This window comes from Elephas maximus, chromosome 7 (assembly GCF_024166365.1).
Source record: "Elephas maximus indicus isolate mEleMax1 chromosome 7, mEleMax1 primary haplotype, whole genome shotgun sequence".
NCBI classification, from domain to species: Eukaryota; Metazoa; Chordata; class Mammalia; order Proboscidea; family Elephantidae; genus Elephas; species Elephas maximus.
The window spans coordinates 64,911,968-64,929,175 of record NC_064825.1 but is presented as its reverse complement, the minus strand read 5'-3'; the positions used below and the strand labels follow the sequence as shown (position 1 = coordinate 64,929,175).

Sequence of the window (17,208 nt, the reverse complement as noted above, 5' to 3'; positions counted from 1 at the left end):
AAGCCATGGAAGGACCCTAGGGGAAGGGGATGTTTGGAGCACAGCCCAAAAAAGGATGACATCTCAGGGGCAACCATGCTCCACCATGAGCCTCCAAATGAAGTAGGCTCTTAGATGGAACAGACTGGTTCTCATAAGCAGCACCACCCCTGCCCTGGGCCTCCTCCCACCACACTCCTCCTCATGGGGCCAAGAGTCTGGGAAGCCAAGGCACCATACTCACCCAGAGCCCCCTCATCTAAATCATGCTCTGGATATCTTGAAATTCCTTGCCTAAATTTGAGCTCATTTACCAGGCTCAAATTTAGGGTTACTGGATCAGAATCAATTCAACAGCAACACGTACTAGGCTGCTTCTCCAAATCTGTCTCTCAAGCAGGGTTTTGAACTGGTTCATTATGGTTCGACCCCTTGCTGGGAAGTTGCCTTTCCACTCCAGGTGTACTGAATCAAAATGTACATTTTAACAAGATTCCCAGGTGATTCTTATATATACATGTCTTGGGCTGGGTTCCTTAGAAGAGCAAAAACAATGAAGCAAATGTATATAGAGAGAGATTTATCTCAAGGAAATGGCTCACATGGCTGTAGAGGCCAGCAAGCCCCAAGTCCATGATTCACGTAGCAGAAGGGGCTGATGGACCCTAGATCAGCAGGTCAGATGGCAGGCTGCTGGCTCACAGGCTGTGGAGACTGATGAATCCCAAGATCGGCCAGCAATACAGCAGGCTGCTGGCTCAAGTCCCAAGAACTGGAGATCAAATGATGATGAGCCAGATGCAGGATCCAGAGCAAACAAAAGCCAGTGAGCTTTGCCAGAACGTCCATATATATTGGATACAGGCCGTGCCTGGGAGGAAACTCCCCTCACAACTGATTGGCTAATCACATCAGATCATGGAAGCGATTACATTATATCATGAAATAGAGGATAAGAATCACCTGGAGATCTTGTTTGAATTCTTATGTATACCTAAGAATCACCTAGGGATCTTGTTAAAATGTACACTCTGATTCAGTATATCTGGGATGGAAATTTAAATTCTCAGCAGGGGGTCAAACCAGAATGAACTGGTTTGAAACCCTGTTCCCAAGCCAGTGGGTATACCCATAGGGCCAAAAGGTGGCCAAGAAGTAGCTGATTGTGAAGGAGTATACAGAGTTTAGTTCTGTGGGCTAGGGTATTCACACACATTCACACAAGACCCTCATGGTATAGGACAGAGCAGGGTGGGGAGAAAAGGAGGGTAGGCCAAAGACTGGAAGGTAGGGTCAGTTGTCCCAGTGCCAAAACTTTCTGGTATAAAACTGTGAGGAGTCCACGAATTTTATTTGAATCCGACTTTCCAGGTCATTAGGAAGTTATATTTGTCAAGATAGGAAGAACATACTCTATTTAGTAGTTTATCTTAGTGTGTAACATTTAAATATTTTGACATATGGTATTTGAACCTCCATGTGTACTCTTGCCCTGTGGACCCTGCCAGCATTAGGGGCTGGCCTGCCAGTAAGCCTAGGGTACTTTGCTTAGTCATACAGATGAACTTATATTTCAGATTTTTCTTTAAACAGGCCCTGAAGCCCAATGTAAATGTCTCCAGCCTCAAGAAGTGGGATTACTATATAGAGGAGACCCTGTCCACAGGACCTTCATATGACTGGATGATGCAGACCCCTAAGCACTTCCCCTCTGAGGACACTGAACTGGCCAGAGGAGCTAGGCCCCAGAGTCAGAGGAGAACAGTGTGGCCATGCTATGATGACGTCAGCTGTACTCAGCCCGATGCTCTCACCAGCCTTTTCAGTGTAAGTCAACCATGTGGAGATGCACACCTAGGGGCACCGTGGGCTCTGGGGGCACATGAGACCTCCAGAACCAGACTAAGCTAAGACTGGCTCACAGACTTCGGAATGTGTCTCTCCTTACTCTGAGCTAGCATTATAGGTACACTCCTGGAGTATGAGGAAACCAACTTTGCTCCCTGATGTCAGTGGGGGGCAGGGCTCAACTATTAGAAAAGAGGTTCAATAAAAGTAAGTTCCCATCATAATAAGGGAGCAACCAAGCACCTGGAATAATTTATAACTTCAGGCAACTTCCAAGCTATTTAGCTGCCCAAGCAGCCTGAGTCAGGCCTGGGTTATGGCTTTTGCGGGTGCTTTACTTCCTCAGGTCAGAAGTATGGGTAGCTGATGGGAACACTGCCAACCCTCTTCTGCAAAGAATATTCTGAAGTGAAACCACTCCTGGCAGTTGCCACCCTGATGAAAGCAGCAGCCCTGAGGAAAGAGTTTGAGCCCCAATATGGTCCAGACAGTCCTGAAGAGTCTTCTCCCTCTGATTTTCTGACTACGAGGAGTATCAGCGTTCACTCTTAGATTGCCACCTTTCCTGTCAGAAGGAAAATCCATTTCCTTGGGCATTTCTTAGTACATTCTTTCCACATCTGGTTTGAGTCACCAGAGTTGAAGGGTTCCTCTGTCAGGGACAGATTTCTTATCTCTACCTCAGTTGTTAGGGGTTGGACATGGGCCCCAGCGCTCTCTTCAGTGGCCATCAGTTTTCCCAGGGGCTGCGTGAAGGTGAGCATGTTTGGGGTACATATTTTATCTCTTACTATTTAAGTCATTCTGTGAGAAAAGGCAGGGTTACAGGTCCTAGAAGATCACTGTTGCCACAGTGCATCACACCAGCTAGAGCGCCCACGATAGCATGGCTTGGGGGACCCCTGAGGCGCCATTTTTCGCATTTCGTTAGCTGCTCTCTGGCCATGCTGCTTATCTGGGCCTAGTACAGAGGAGCTGTGGCTCTGGGGCACATCCTGATTTCTCTGACATACCCATCTGTCAGAAAACTCCTTTCCTTTATTTTGCAGGAAATTGAAAGACTGGAACATAAATTGAACCAAACCCCTGAGAAGTGGCAGCAGCTGTGGGAAAGGGTAAAAGTGGACCTGAAAGAAGAACCAAGAGCAGACCATGTGAGTTGGCAAAGCCCCTTGAAGAGCTACCTCTGAGCTTTTTGAGGGTGATAGGTCAGGTGGGGCCCACTGCCACAGATGACAGGACCCAGGGGACTTAAGCCCAAAGGGTAGGGTGGAAGGGGAGAGAGAGGTCATGCCCTGGGGGGCCAGAGCAGAAAGTTCAAAATGACTGAATATTTCCTGAGTGTTTCACTACCACAGTGACATAATACTTATGTTTCAGGGTCCCGTATCCAGGGAAATTACTGGGTTCTTTTCTATCTCAGTGCCCTCTGTGGTTTCAGCTGGTCTTCTGCCATACGAGGGAGGAGGGGAATACAGAACAGTGTTTGCTTCAGAGAAATAAGCAAGGAAATGAAAATATTTTAAAAGGACAAAGGTGCTTTCTGTTGCTCACACCCCTTTGTCTGTTAATGATTTAAGAAACATTTATCAAGCACATATATATACGGGAGACTATGCTTATACATACACACATTAGCATCCTATTTAATTTCCAGTGAGAGAGTGTTTTCCTATCGTATATGTGGGGGAAGAGGTACAGAGAGATCACACAGCTGGTAATTGGTAGAGCCCCCATTCAAATCCACGTCACATCGGCTCCAAAGGAAACAAAAGGGAAATTTAGACTGATGAGTGTTCTGAATAGCTAGTGAGGAAGAAGGAGAGGTGTGAGCAGTGACAGATGTCACAGGGAGGTCAAGGAGAATGGGGTGAAGAAGAAAGCCTTTGACTTGGTAAGAAGAGAGCCTGGGGGCTCTGCCTCTTTCCTTCAAATGGCAATTCAGAAGCTATAGTCAGACAGGCCATAGGTGGGCGATGCCTCAGTGCTTTTTTTCTCGGAAAAATAAAATCATTTATTGATTTTTTTTCTGATTGTAAAAGTGACGTATACTTAATTTGTTTAAATAAGACAATACACAAAAAGTTATAAAATAGAAGGTGAAAATCACCCACAATGTATAACCTATGCTGTCGAACTTGTTTTATCATTCTATAACCCAGCCCAGTGCTGTTTATCATTCTATACACACATACAATTTTACATAGAAGGGATTTAGTATATATACTGTTTTTAAATCTGCTTTCTTTTATTTAACACTTGGCAGACATGCTCTTCCTCTTGTCACTTGTATAAATCAGAAGCATTTTTAATGGCTGCCTAGAATTCCATTGTATGGAATACCGTAATCCTTTTTACCAGTCCTATTTATTATTTCTAATGATGGACATTTAAGCTTCCGGATTTTTTTTATAATAAACATCTTCGTACATACATCTTTGCTCTTGGTCCAGGTTTTCCCTTGAGATAAGCTTCTAGAAATGAGATTATTGAGTCAGTTTCTTAAAGTCGTTGTACAGCTCCCCTAGCTCCTGTTCTCTTTTCCAGCCCCAGAGACACACTTCGGGCTCCCCAGGAATTGTGTCTACCAACCTACCTTCCTATCAGAAGCAGTCTCTGCTGCACCTCCCAGACAGCAGCATGGGGGAGGAGCAGAACGCCAGCATCCCGCCATCCAACGGAGTGGACCGGAGAGCAGCCACACTGTACATCCAGTACACGTCCAAGAATGATGAAAACAGGTAACAGTTGAGCCCTGCTGGGTGTGCTGAAAAGGCCCTGCCACCCTGCCTCAGGCTAAGCTGCAGGCCTGTGTACTTCGGCCTTTTGCAAACTTGAAATGGGTTTGCTTTCAGTTTCTTTTTTGGTTTTTATTTTGGGGGGTGGCATTTGTTTCTTTTTAGTTTTTACTGCTTTAGATGGTTCTTTGAGGAGAAAAAATCAAAATTACAATTAAAAATAATGCCAAGAGGTTGTAGTTGTTTTTGGTTAACAGTCCTGATTGTCATTATCTCACGTCTGCCAGATCTTTGAGGAGATGTGTGTTAGTCAGCACTTTTTTTGCAAACATCAGAAATCCCGCACATGCTAGCTGAAGCAAAAAGGAATTTACTGACATAAACTAGGAAGGCCAACAGCATGCTGGTTTGAAATACTTCTGGATCAGGGGACTCACAGAGTTTCTTGAGGCTTCTGTCTTTTTCCTAGTCTGCTTTCCCCTATATGTTGCTTAAATCCCAATTTAGCACAACAGATGGCTGTTGATAGCTCCAAATCTCACAAGTTTAGTCATCTTAGCAGAAGGAGGTAGTCTTTTTCCCAGAATTCCAGTAGAAAAATCCCAGAGAGATCGCTGATTGGTTTTCTTGTATCACCTAGAGGAAATAGGGACTTGACAGACACAGCAGACATCCCTTTTATGGCACTTTTAAAATGAAAAAACAAAATTAACTGTCCTGTCATCATCTCATTTATTCTAGGTCCTTTGAGGGAACTCTTTACAAAAGAGGAGCTTTGCTGAAAGGTTGGAAACCCCGTTGGTTCGTTTTGGACGTAACAAAACATCAGGTAATTGTCAAAACCAGAAGAAATTACTTCTCTCTAGGCTAATACCAGTCCCCAGCTTTGTGGCCCTCAGCAGACATATACATTCCTCATGCGCAAACTGCCTTTCTAGGGCCTCTCACATATACCCTGGGGGGCTCCTCTAGAGCCCCAGAATATTCCTGAGCCAGAGTGGTAGCCTTCTGAGGGAAGGTCCAGAGTAGCTCTGCCTGGAGTACTTGAGGCAGCAACAGTTGGGCCCAGACCTTTAAGGGCCATAGAACTCTTCTTTTTAATGCCCAGATCCCTCCTGCTGCCTACTCTTACAGCCCCCATCAGAGAGGACCTGAGGTTTTCAGCCTGGTACACCCACATGTGTACATAGAACCTGGGCCTGTGAGTCCTCTCCAGAAAACAGGTTACCTTTGTCCTTTCCACATAAAGGATCCAGTTAAAACTATGGGCATTAATTTATAAACAAACATTATTTAACACCTCCTCTTTTTTTCTATGCCTATCACTGTACTGGTTACTAAACAAGGCATTGTTATCCCTCAAAGATGGTAGCAAAGGGAAGCGGTCCCAAAACAGGCAGAAAGGGATATACCTGTCCAAACTTGGGATTCACAGTGGGCAGATATTAGATTGGACCTCACTGACCATGTCAGGAAATCTTTTGCCCATTGTCAGGTTCTTAACTATTGCTCTAGCAGCTCCCACAATCCTTAGTGTCGTCATTTTTGCTCCAGTGATCTCAGAGGAGCCTGATCTTTACCCAAACCTCCAGCCCCTCTGCACCCTTCACTAGTGAGAGTTGCGTGGCCTGTGTTCTGACTACAGGCTTCCCTCCACCTTGGAACTGCCCAGTCGGCCTGGAGGCAGAGGATTACACATTTTGATTCTCATTTTATTCATTTGTAAAAAGAACTCATGGAGAAAGACATGAACTCTTAGCCCTATATGTGCTCCAGTGGGACCTGCATCTAGAAGACACGAGTCTTTGTGGGAGAGTATAGAGAAATTATTTTCAAATATACAAATAGAAGCCCTTTTTAGGGGGTTGTACTTTAAAATAACAATGTCTCTGAAATCATAGAGCCTACACTGTGTAGAAAAGTTCCATTAAACCACTAAATATAACATAGGAGAATGTCATAATTTTTCTGTAATTTACAATTACATCAAATTATACTTGCATTCTTGCTGGTCTTTTGGATTTCTTTAACACGAAAGGTATTCAGTTTTTCCAGTTAACTCTGTTTATACCATGCCTGATGGGAGAGACAGAAAAGTCTGAGGCCAGAACCACAATGACAGAGGCACCAGGCACATTCCCGCCATGTACATCAAAGAGGAAAATCCACAGATTATGTACCAATTAGGCTTTTTCACAAGCAATCTCTTTAATTTTAAAAAATATTTTTCTAATTTTTCTTATTCCAAGAATAATACATGTTTATTATCCAAATTCAAACATTTCATAAAGATGTAAAAGTACCCTGTACTCCCAACCCTCAGAAATAACCACTGTTAACACTTTGGTACAGATTGCCCTAAATAATGTATGCATGTATGTGTTTATTGCTCTGAGGGTTAAATTAGTTACATATATAAAGCAGTTAGAACAGTGCTGGCACATGGTAACCATTCAGTCAAAGCTATTACATTTTGCACAAATCACATTATACCTACATGCTGTTTAGCAACATGATTTTTTACCAGTAACTTATGTTGAACAATTTTTCCTACCAATTCATATAGATGTTCCATGTGCTTTTTTAAAAGCCATATAGTATTCCGTAGTATTGGTGTGGTGTCATTGAATTAACTAATAATGCCCCATTGAAAGACGAGTACATCTTTTCCCATTTTTGGCTGATGAGAACAGCGCTGAAGGAACTGTCTTTACACATGTATCTTTGCATGCTTGTGGGAGTGTTTCTGTAGGATAAATGTCGGGAATTGGGAAAGATGATTAGTAGTCATAAACATTTTAAATTTTAGTTGATATTGCCAAATTGTTCTCCAAAGAGATTCTGAGCCATTAACAATATTTGAAAGTATCTGGTGCCTTACATTCTAATCAACTGGGATATTATTAACCATTTTTAATATTTGTCAATCTCATGGTGAGAAGTGAAATCTCATTTGACTTCATTTTACTTTTCTTTGATCAGTGAGGCTTGATCATCTTTTTATATATTAGTAGGTCATTTGTATTTCTTCTGTGACTTGTCTGTTGAAAGCCTTTGACAGATTTTCTACTAGATTGTTTATCTCTTTCTTATCCATTTCTAGGAACTCTTTATGTAGTCCAAACTTTTTTTTTTTTTAAGTTGCTGTTGAGTCAATTCCAACTCATTAGTGACCCCATGTGTGCACAGTGGAAATCCACTCCATGGTGTTTTTGTAGCTGTGACCTTTCAGCAGCCGATTGCCAGGCCTTTCTTCTGAGGTGCTCTGTGTGGGTTCAAACTGCCAACCTTTTAGTTACTAGGCCAGTGCTTAGCCATTTGTACCACCCAGGACTGCTTTCCAAACAATAACTCCCTTTTTATGTATGTTACAAATTTTTTACAGTTGTGAGTAACTAATTTTATTAGGTAATAGATATTTGTTTAAATTTCAAAAAAATATGTCTTTTTTCCACCCCTTTCTCCTCCCTAAAGGCAACCAGTGTTACCAATTTCTTGTGTGTTATTGCAGACAGAGTTTTTCATATACAACACCCATTGCCATTGAGTCAGTTCCGACTCACAGTGACCCTATAGGACAGAGTAGAACTGGCCCGCAGGGTTTCCAAGGAGCAGCTGGTGGATTCAAACTGCTGACCTTTTGATTAGCAGCTGAGCTCTTAACCACTGTACAATCAGGCAAACGTATATAAATATTTGTTACCCCACCTTTACACAAATGACAGCGTGCTTTGAAGTATTCTGCATTTTGTTGTTCTTGTTGATTTATTTTATTCAAAAGTATATGATAGAAAGGTGGTTCATATCAGAACGTAAAGAGCTTGCTAGTTCGTATGTGCTATTTTTAGGCGTTTTATGATTTTCTTGGGGATGTAGCTATGTCAGAAGTTGGCAAAGTTTCTTTAAAAGGGCCAGAGAGTAAATATTTTAGGCTTGTGGACCTTATGGTCTCTGTCACAGCTACTCAACTCTGCCACTGTAGACAATATGTAAACAAATGGGCGTGGCCGTTACCAATAAACTTTACAGGCAGTTGACTAGAAGGCCATCCCCTGAGCTATGCACTTAAAAAATGTTTTATGTATTTTATCCAGCACTTCTAGCAGAATTTTCAGATTGTCTAGGCTACAAATCACCAGGAATGTAACCAGTTAACATTCTATAACTCTCTCCAAAAAAGGTCTCTGATTTCTTTCAGAAATCTGTCTAACGATAACCTATATTCAGACTTTTTCTCTGCCAGTCCCTTAACAAATCTCTCTGCCTGGCTTGTGGGGAACTTCAATTTTATTCTTATTTAACCAGCTCTATGTTTAAGGCATCTGACTGACCTGATGTCACGTATTTTGAGTGTGGATGCTGCTGGTTTATCATCTGCCTCTGCTAAGCAGCACTTCGAATAACTTGACTAGTTTCCCAGACTTGAATTTTTCTTCCTACTCTGGGCTTGTAGATTTTATGTCTGACAAAAGGGGTTTTAGATAAATCCTAGACATAAGTCACCACCATCCTTTCTGTTGGTGGGCTTGGTCTGAATCTTCAAAAAATAATACACGGCCTAGCTTAGGCTCAAGCCATGATTCTCTTTCTTAACCCTTCTTCCACCTCCCCCTCATCACGATCCATGCTGTGCCTCCTCTAGCTCAGATAAAAGCCTGGTTCTCGCAGAATCAAACACAAGTTGTTTTTGCTTCTTGTGAAAATTGCTAGCAGTGTTGCTACCTTCAAAGTAGACAGGTCGTGGCTCTGACCTCACCTTCTAGATGGAGACAGTCAGACTCACAGACTGTCAGGGCGTGAAAGGCTCTCCTCGACCTAGATCCTTCTCCCTTTACAGTTAAGCCCCAGAGAGAAGAAGGGACTTGCCCTGGATAATTCAGAGTGAATTCATTTACAACATTTATTGTCTACTCTTGTATTCAGTTTTGGGACCAGAGATGAATGAGATAACTATCTGCCCTTGACAGGTCCCAATCTGGTATAAGAGTTAGACAGTGGGAGCTCAGAGACAGAGTGCAATCCTCTCAATCCAGTGCTCTCCCACGGAACCCTGATGGTGCAACAGTTAAGCACTTGGCTGCTAATCGAAAGGTTGACAGTTTGAACCCACTCAGTTGCTCCACGGGAGAAAGACCTATCTCCTTCTGTAAAGATTATAGCCAAGAAAACCCTATGGGGCAGTTTTACTTTGTCACATGGGATCTTTATGAGTCAGAGTCAACTCGACACACCCAACAACAACAACATGTTGCTAGTACTTTCAAACTTGAAAACTACTCAGCCTGACTCAGGTACAGTGCTCTCCCGACTGTAGCCTGGCATAACCCCCCTGCATACACACACACACACATACACACTTATATCCTTGTGTAGATATAGAGGCAAGTATCCGAGTACAGTTTGAAAAGCCATGCTGTTTTCTCTTTCTGTGTCTAACATCCCACCTGTATCCTTTTGGTTCCAGCTGCGTTACTATGACTCGGGCGAGGACACAAGCTGTAAAGGCCACATTGATCTGGCTGAAGTGGAAATGGTCATCCCTGCTGGCCCCAGCATGGGAGCTCCAAAGCACGCGAGTGACAAGGCTTTCTTTGATGTAAGTGCATCTTACTTCTCCTTTCCTGGCTCTACCTGCACTTGATTCCTTACAATCCATCCACCTCCAAGAATTCTGGGGACCTCAGAGCAATTGGTGGTGACTGCAAATAGGTCAGAGAGCCTCTGATGATGGGAATTGCTACAGAACTTGAGCTCAGCACTCTTGATCTGCAAACCTCACCTCTCCTAGTGCCCCAGATGTCTCAGACAGTCTGCACACTGCTTTGCACAAAGAATTCCTTCAAAAGGAGTCCAGCCATATGTGGAAGCAGATGAAATCCTTGTTAATGTCAGTCACCACCTACTTTCAAGAACAAATGCTACTTCCCTCTGTATCCAGTGGTCTTGCTTGGCCATCATCAAAAGGAAGGTGGTCCATGAGACTGTGTGGGCAGCTCCTGTCTGGAGGGGAGGTGAAAAGGCAGAGGGGAACAGCAGCTGGCTGAATGGACACAGACATAGAGGGTGGAAAGAAGGAGCGTGCCGTCTCATTAGGGGGAGAGCAACTAGGAGTATATAGCAAGGTGTATATAAATTTTTATATGAGAGACTGACTTGATTTTTAAAATTAAAGCGCAATAAAAATTAAAAAAAAAAAAGAAAGATGGTCACACATGCTAACTGTCCACCTTAACATCTTCAGCAGCCTTTAGGTGGGCCCTGGGGAATTTTTATGGGCTACACAACAGAGGAAGACCTGTCTAGTCCCGGTAGCCAAGCAGTGCTCTGGAGAACCAGAGAAGAAGCAGCGCTTCGTAAGAGGCAGAGGTCACCTAGGGCTCTGCTCAGTCCATGAATCCATTTCCCCGACTCGGGCTTTCATCGTGGTCCCAACTGAAGACTAGAGAAAGGGATAGAAAGGGGACACAAAGGCCATTTTCACCACAGCATGGGTGAATCTCAGCCTTCTCCTTGGAGCACAGGGAAGGGAGTGTAGGAGTAGCCAGAGGCTTTAGCTATGGCCATTCCTGACTCTCCTTCCTCCTTAGTCAAGAGTAAGATACAGAGTAAGGCTCTCCGAGTGTGTCTCCTTTCTCTGCCAGAACCCTTCTTTTAACATTCTCTGTGACTTTGGAGCTAGAAAAGTCGAGTGACTGTGAAGGCAGTAACAGTATGGCAATGGAGGCGAGAGAAAAGATAGATTCTGGGGCAGTACAGAAAGGGAAGACCAGAGGGATTGATGTGCATACTGTCCAAAGTCATAAAACAACCCTGCCCTTCATCTGTGGTATCTCTGTCATTTCATTTTGTAGCTCAAGACCAGCAAACGTGTGTATAACTTCTGTGCCCAGGATGGACAAAGTGCCCAGCAATGGATGGACAGGATCCAGAGCTGTATCTCTGATGCCTGATGCCCGTAGTCAATCCAAGCAGAAGAGAGAGACTTATGCTGCCAGATAGAAAAGAGGAACACGAATTCTCGTGGAGCAGACAGCTTCCTTTGGGTTCTGATGAATCATCCCAGGGCCTGAGGCTCTCCTGCCCAGTCTTACCCAGTTCCCCTCTTTCAGCTGTAGCTGAGTCTACTTAACCTGCATGGGTGTGTTACACAGGTCTGGTCTTGCGCCCTAGGCACTCCCTGTATCTTGCACTAAATTGTTCTAACAGGGTCTTAGTGATTAGGGATCAGAAGAATGCCTCCTGAGCCACTTGTCATCCATCCTCTAGGCAAAATCACTACCACTCACTTGGGTCCTTCTTCATGAACACTAGATCCTTTTTATTCTCCAAGATTATGATTTCGTTGGGGAGTTTTTTGGCAAACAAAAATAAAAACCCTCCAAGATCACCCTACATTCTACACAGAATGGGTTTCCCATCAGAGGCACCTACCCTTACTGCCTGACCTTAGAGATGCTCAGTTCTCTGGTGCTGCCAAAACTTGCTTCCATAATCCCTGCTGTTCCCCTGGGGTTCACAGCGAGAGGCCTCGGTGCTCCGTGGCAGGCAGAGGGAGAGCACAGGACTATCCTGATGGAAAAGGTGGTCCAGGGAGTGATGCTGCAATCAGTGACCAGGCCGATGCTGCTTCCAGAACACTACATTCTCTAGACCCGAGGTGCTCTGAGGATGCAGGGCCTTGTGCTCCAGTGTTTTCTTCTGCTCCCTGTCAGCTTCCTATACAAAATAACATGCAAAAAGCTGAATGCACTAACTCATGAAACAAACACTTGCACTGAACTTCAAATGAAGGGAAGACAGAGGCCAGCTATTTGTGACTACATGACACCTGCAGCAGGGCTGTGTAGACTAGTCAGACTGTGGTATGATTGGACACCGAAACACTATTCTGCACAAGAAAAGTAAGAATTGCTTTTAGATTTTCTTTACTTTTGATAACCTTGTGTTCGTTTAGCTTAGGATCTGAGGGATGGTGTTTGCTCACAGTGAACAGAAACAGCACCTCTGCTATAGCCACTGGCGCCAGCTGGAGTCATTGTAGCTAGATCACTGCATTTCTTTTGAAATGTTAATATGTTAAATATCAAACTAATATTTCAAAAATGTGTATATATGATTTCTATATCCTTGTTTTTCAGCCTGCTTATAATTTAATATAAAATTAACTAAGCCGGTTCATAAGACTTCAGTAACAAAACTATTCCCTTTTTTAAAAATAAAAAACCACTTTGTCTTTTTAGATTAAAAATAAATCAGATTTTTAAATTTAAAATTATCCACACACTAGGAAATAGGACTGTGTTAATATATAAGAAATTGGGAGATAAGAATGAAGGACTTTTCTATCGTTTTCATTTTATAAATTGCCACCTGTGAAAATAGTTTTTGCACATTATTTGTATTTTTCTTTGTATATGAAATAATTTTTTTGTATTTTGTAAAATACGGAGCCCATTGTACCTTCAGCTATTTGAGACGGCACAAACACAGTGCTTCTTTTGTAACTGGATTCTTTTAATGTTCGTAGAGGCGTTACATGCCTTCACTAACCACCGTGAATTAAATTTATTCCTTAAGAAAAGCGTCCCTCACTTACTGTGCAGTGAGGTTCCTTCTACAGTGCACGGCGCTCAGGAGGGCCGCGTGGGTTAGGTACTACACACACCGCTACGGAGTTTACTTAGGGGACCTGCGCCCAAGCTCCTGGTTCCTGCCACCAGGCCCACCCTCTGCCTCTGCTAAGCCCTGCGAGATTGGCTAAGTCCCTTACCTCTTCTGGGTCGTAGTTTCACCACTTCGGTATGTGGCAATTTGTGAAAATTTTAGTCATGAGAAGGTGAACTCTGGTTGGGTTTCAGATTTTTCTGCCTCAGGGAATTGTTAATAGCACAAAGGAACAATCGGTGATTTCAGTTCTGGATGACACTTCCTCTAGTTAAGCCCTTGGAGTTTACCTCGGGAACTTTGGCCACGTCAAGTTGTGTAGACAACAGTGAATCTGAGTCTTCATCTCAGGGCTGAATCTCTAAATCCTTTGACATCCAGGAGCCCTCTCTGAGCCACATAGGAGGGCCCCCAAGAGCCACTGAAACTCAAGGTGAGGTCAGTGACACCACCCCTCCTTGAGCCTTCAGGTTTCCTCAGTCTGTTAGCCATCTCCACAACTTTCTGTGGGTCGAGCCCCGTTGGCTCACCCTCTGACCCTGCCAGTCATTACTGGCCTTATATAATATATCCATTCCAGCATGTTCATTTTCATCAGCTTTTTTTAACTTCTCCCTCTACCATCGCCAGAAAAGCTCAGGTATTTACACTTTGCCGACAGTTGGCCATCACTTATTCCAGATTTTGAAGAGCCACCCCAGCAGAGTCTGCCCCGTTCCCTGATGTGCTAGCTGGAGCATTAAATCTTGTGTCCCAAGAAAGTGCCCCCAACTCAATGAGTCCTCCCTTACCTAATCTTACATTCCAGCCCCCCTAATTAAGCACTCTTAAAGCCCAGTCCCAGGAGTACTGCCCTGGCCCCTGGCTCCTACCAGAATACATAATGGTTAAATCTTACCATTCTTTAGGGGTATAGTCTGTTTTCTCCTTTATCAGGCCCAGTATGTCCTCAGCCAGATTATTCTGGAATTCAACCCAATATCATCCTGCAGTCAGGAAAGAAGAAGGGAGGGGTGGGGGAGGACCCGTTGCCTTGCATGGGTGAGGCCTCTGTAGCGTCATTCAGCACAGCAGAGGTAGTAGCTCTTACTGGGAAGGGTGGGCCATCTCTGCAAGCCCAGGGAGTCAAGGAGGCAGCAGTACCAACATCCTCAGGGATATCTATCCTGGTGGCTCTATCTCATGTTTCAGGGTTCCAGATTTTCCCCCACCAGGACCCTGGACTTCACACAACTGCCTTACTGAGCATGCAAACATCGCTGGACCTCTGCCCCTCTAACCATTAGATGTTAAGCCTGCCACTCAGTTACATCTGTTCTTCCACTGCAAGAGATAAGGGCTCTTTGTAAGCTATTTAGCCATTAACTCCCTGTTAATGGCTCTCAGTCTCTCATTATCCCTCTGCAAGGCTTCAATACAATTTAGCACTAACCAACTCTTCGTAGGCATTATTTCCTCCATACTGTGCAAATGCCTGAATTGTCACACCTGTCACAGCATCCTCTTCAAATAAATTTTCCCAGGTCACCACCAGAGCAATATTTAGCATTTGAGCTGCTATTTTGTGCCTGGACTGTGACCCACCATCAGCCAGGAGGCACCTTCCTCACCTGCCTTCTCTGAGACAGTCCCACATCCCCATCGTTCCGCTTGTTTCCTCAGACCACAGTCAGTACCATTAGTTATTTCCGGTCCTTCAAGAAGTAAGCACCAAGACAAGATTAGATATGCAGGAAATGTATAGGGGAAACACCTATGAGGAAAATGGGATGGGAGCTATGATAGGCTGCAAGGGCTGTCAGACCATGATGCAGGTCTGACCCCTGTGAAGGACAGAGGGAAGGAATGAAGGTTTGGTGGGAAGAGGACTGCAGTACAGATCTAAGAAAGTTTGGCAAGACCAGTGTGGATTCCACGTGCCAAAATTGCCTGTCGGGGATTCTGCATTGCCCAAGAATGGACCTGCTTTACTCATTGGCTGGGAACAGCCATGGGCCTTCACAAAAACACTGTACTGGTTATCACAGCAGCTGGGACCATCAGTCATTTACTGTCCCTACAGTCTGAGAGGTACCTTTTTATGGCCACCACCAAAGGTCTAGGGGGTTTGTATCTTTTTTGGAGTTCTAGACTCAAAGGTCAGAGATGTTAGCATTTTCTACCTGAGACCAATGTACATGGTGACTTCTGGCTCTGTCACTTACTAGCTTCCTGCCCTCAGGTGGTTCCTAACTTCTCTGAGTCTCATTTCTTCACCTATAATATTGGGGTAAGGAATGAGATGATACATATGAAGGTACCCAGCAAAAAACGGATTCTCAATAACTTGTTGGTTGAATCAGATTTATTCAATAAATATGTAATAAACCCTAATGCATGCTGAGCATTGTACTGATTCCAAGGAGTCTCTCAGTGAGTAAAATACAGTTTAAGACCCAAAAGCTCACAGCCTAAAGCAGAGACAGATCATTTGTGGTAGGCAAAATAATGGCTCCCCAAAGATGTCCACAACCCAACCCTTGGAATTTGTGAATGTGTTCTGTTACATTCAAGGAGAATTAGGTTGCAGATGAAATTAAAGTTGCCGATCAACTGACCCTGAGGTGGCGAGATTACCTTGCATTATCCAGGTGGCCCCAGTGTCACCACAAGGGACCTTATAAGTGGAAGAAGGAGGAAGGAGGTCAGTGATGCAATGTGAGAAAGACTAGACTAGTTATTGCTGGCTTTGAGGATGAAAGGGATCCACGAGCCGAGGAATGTAGCCAGCCTGTAGAAGCTGGAAAAGGCAGGAAAACAGACGCCCCTAGAATCTCCAGAAAAGAACACAGCCCTGCTGTCATGGATTGAATTATGTCCCCCAAAAAATGTGTGTATCGATTTGGCTGGGCCATGATGTCCAGTATTGTGTGGTTGTCCTCTATTTTGTGATTGTAATTTTATGTTATAGAGGATGGGATTGTAACACCTTTACCCAGGTCACATTCCTAATCCAAAGGAAAGGGAAGCAAGCAGAGTTGGGGAACTCGTACCACTGAGAAAGCAATGCCCGGAGCAGAGCGCGTCCTTCAGACCTGAGGTTCCTGTGCTGAGATGCCTCCAGACCAAGGGAAGACTGATGACAAGGACCTTCCTCCAGAGTTAGCAAAGAGAGCCCTCCCCTGGAGCCGGCACCTTGAATTCTGACTTCTAGCCTACGGGACTATGAGAGAATAAACTTCTCTTTGTTGAAGCCAACCACTTGTGGTATTTCTGTTATAGCAGCACTAGATGACTCAGACGCCTGCCAACACCTGGATTTTTTAGACCCACGTCAGACTTTCTGACCTCCAGAAATGTAAGATAATAAATTTGAGTTGTTTTAAGCAACTGAGTTTGTAGTAATGTGTTATAGCAGTAATAGGGAACTGTTACAGTATTATACGAATGAGCTACAGTGTGATATATGCAATGTACAGGACGCAGGAGCCCAGGACAAGGAGGCTGGCTGTGGCATGTCCCAGAAGGGGCACGAAGGAGGCAAGGGGACAGAGGTGCTATGGGAGGTGAGGGCTGATGGAGCTGAGCTGGGCAGGGAGCTGCTGCAAGGATTTGAGGGAAGATACGCACCTGCAAGTACACAGTCCTATGCTCACACAAATACACAGACAAGGCATGCATGTACACACATGTAAACATGCACATATGCCCACTCCAGTGACACAGGCATTTATACACACACTCAGAAGCAGGCCCACCCCCAGTGCCTGGATTCTGCCTGTCTTTGGTACCGTCTATTTAACATCCATGGAGCCCCAGTGGTGCAGTGGTTAAGCACTTGGCTGCTAACCAGAATGCCAGAAGTTCAAATTCACCAGCTGCTACTTGGAAAGCCTATGGGGCAGTTCTGCTCTGTCCTGTAGGATCACTGTGAGTTGGAATCAACTCTATGGCAACAGGCTTATTAACATCCGTATTTCCTGCGGCAGTTGAGTTCAGC

At 44.2% G+C, this 17,208-nt stretch overlaps 1 protein-coding gene across 7 annotated transcripts in view; it reads left to right on the top strand.

The window, feature by feature from the left end:
• Nucleotides 1-16,585, top strand: part of SBF2 (SET binding factor 2) — a 519,656-nt gene extending 503,071 nt beyond the window's left edge. For 5 of the 7 annotated variants that reach the window (XM_049890356.1, XM_049890355.1, XM_049890357.1 and 2 more), the window contains 6 exons: nt 1,573-1,806; nt 2,877-2,981; nt 4,375-4,568; nt 5,307-5,394; nt 10,030-10,161; nt 11,417-16,585. In XM_049890356.1, coding sequence (XP_049746313.1) covers nt 1,573-1,806; nt 2,877-2,981; nt 4,375-4,568; nt 5,307-5,394; nt 10,030-10,161; nt 11,417-11,515 — 852 coding nt within the window. In that variant the 3' untranslated portion in view covers nt 11,516-16,585. The remainder of the gene's footprint in view (nt 1-1,572; nt 1,807-2,876; nt 2,982-4,374; nt 4,569-5,306; nt 5,395-10,029; nt 10,162-11,416) is intronic. The other 2 variants (XM_049890360.1, XM_049890354.1) reach the window with 1 other exon arrangement.
• Nucleotides 16,586-17,208: the final 623 nt, after the last annotated feature.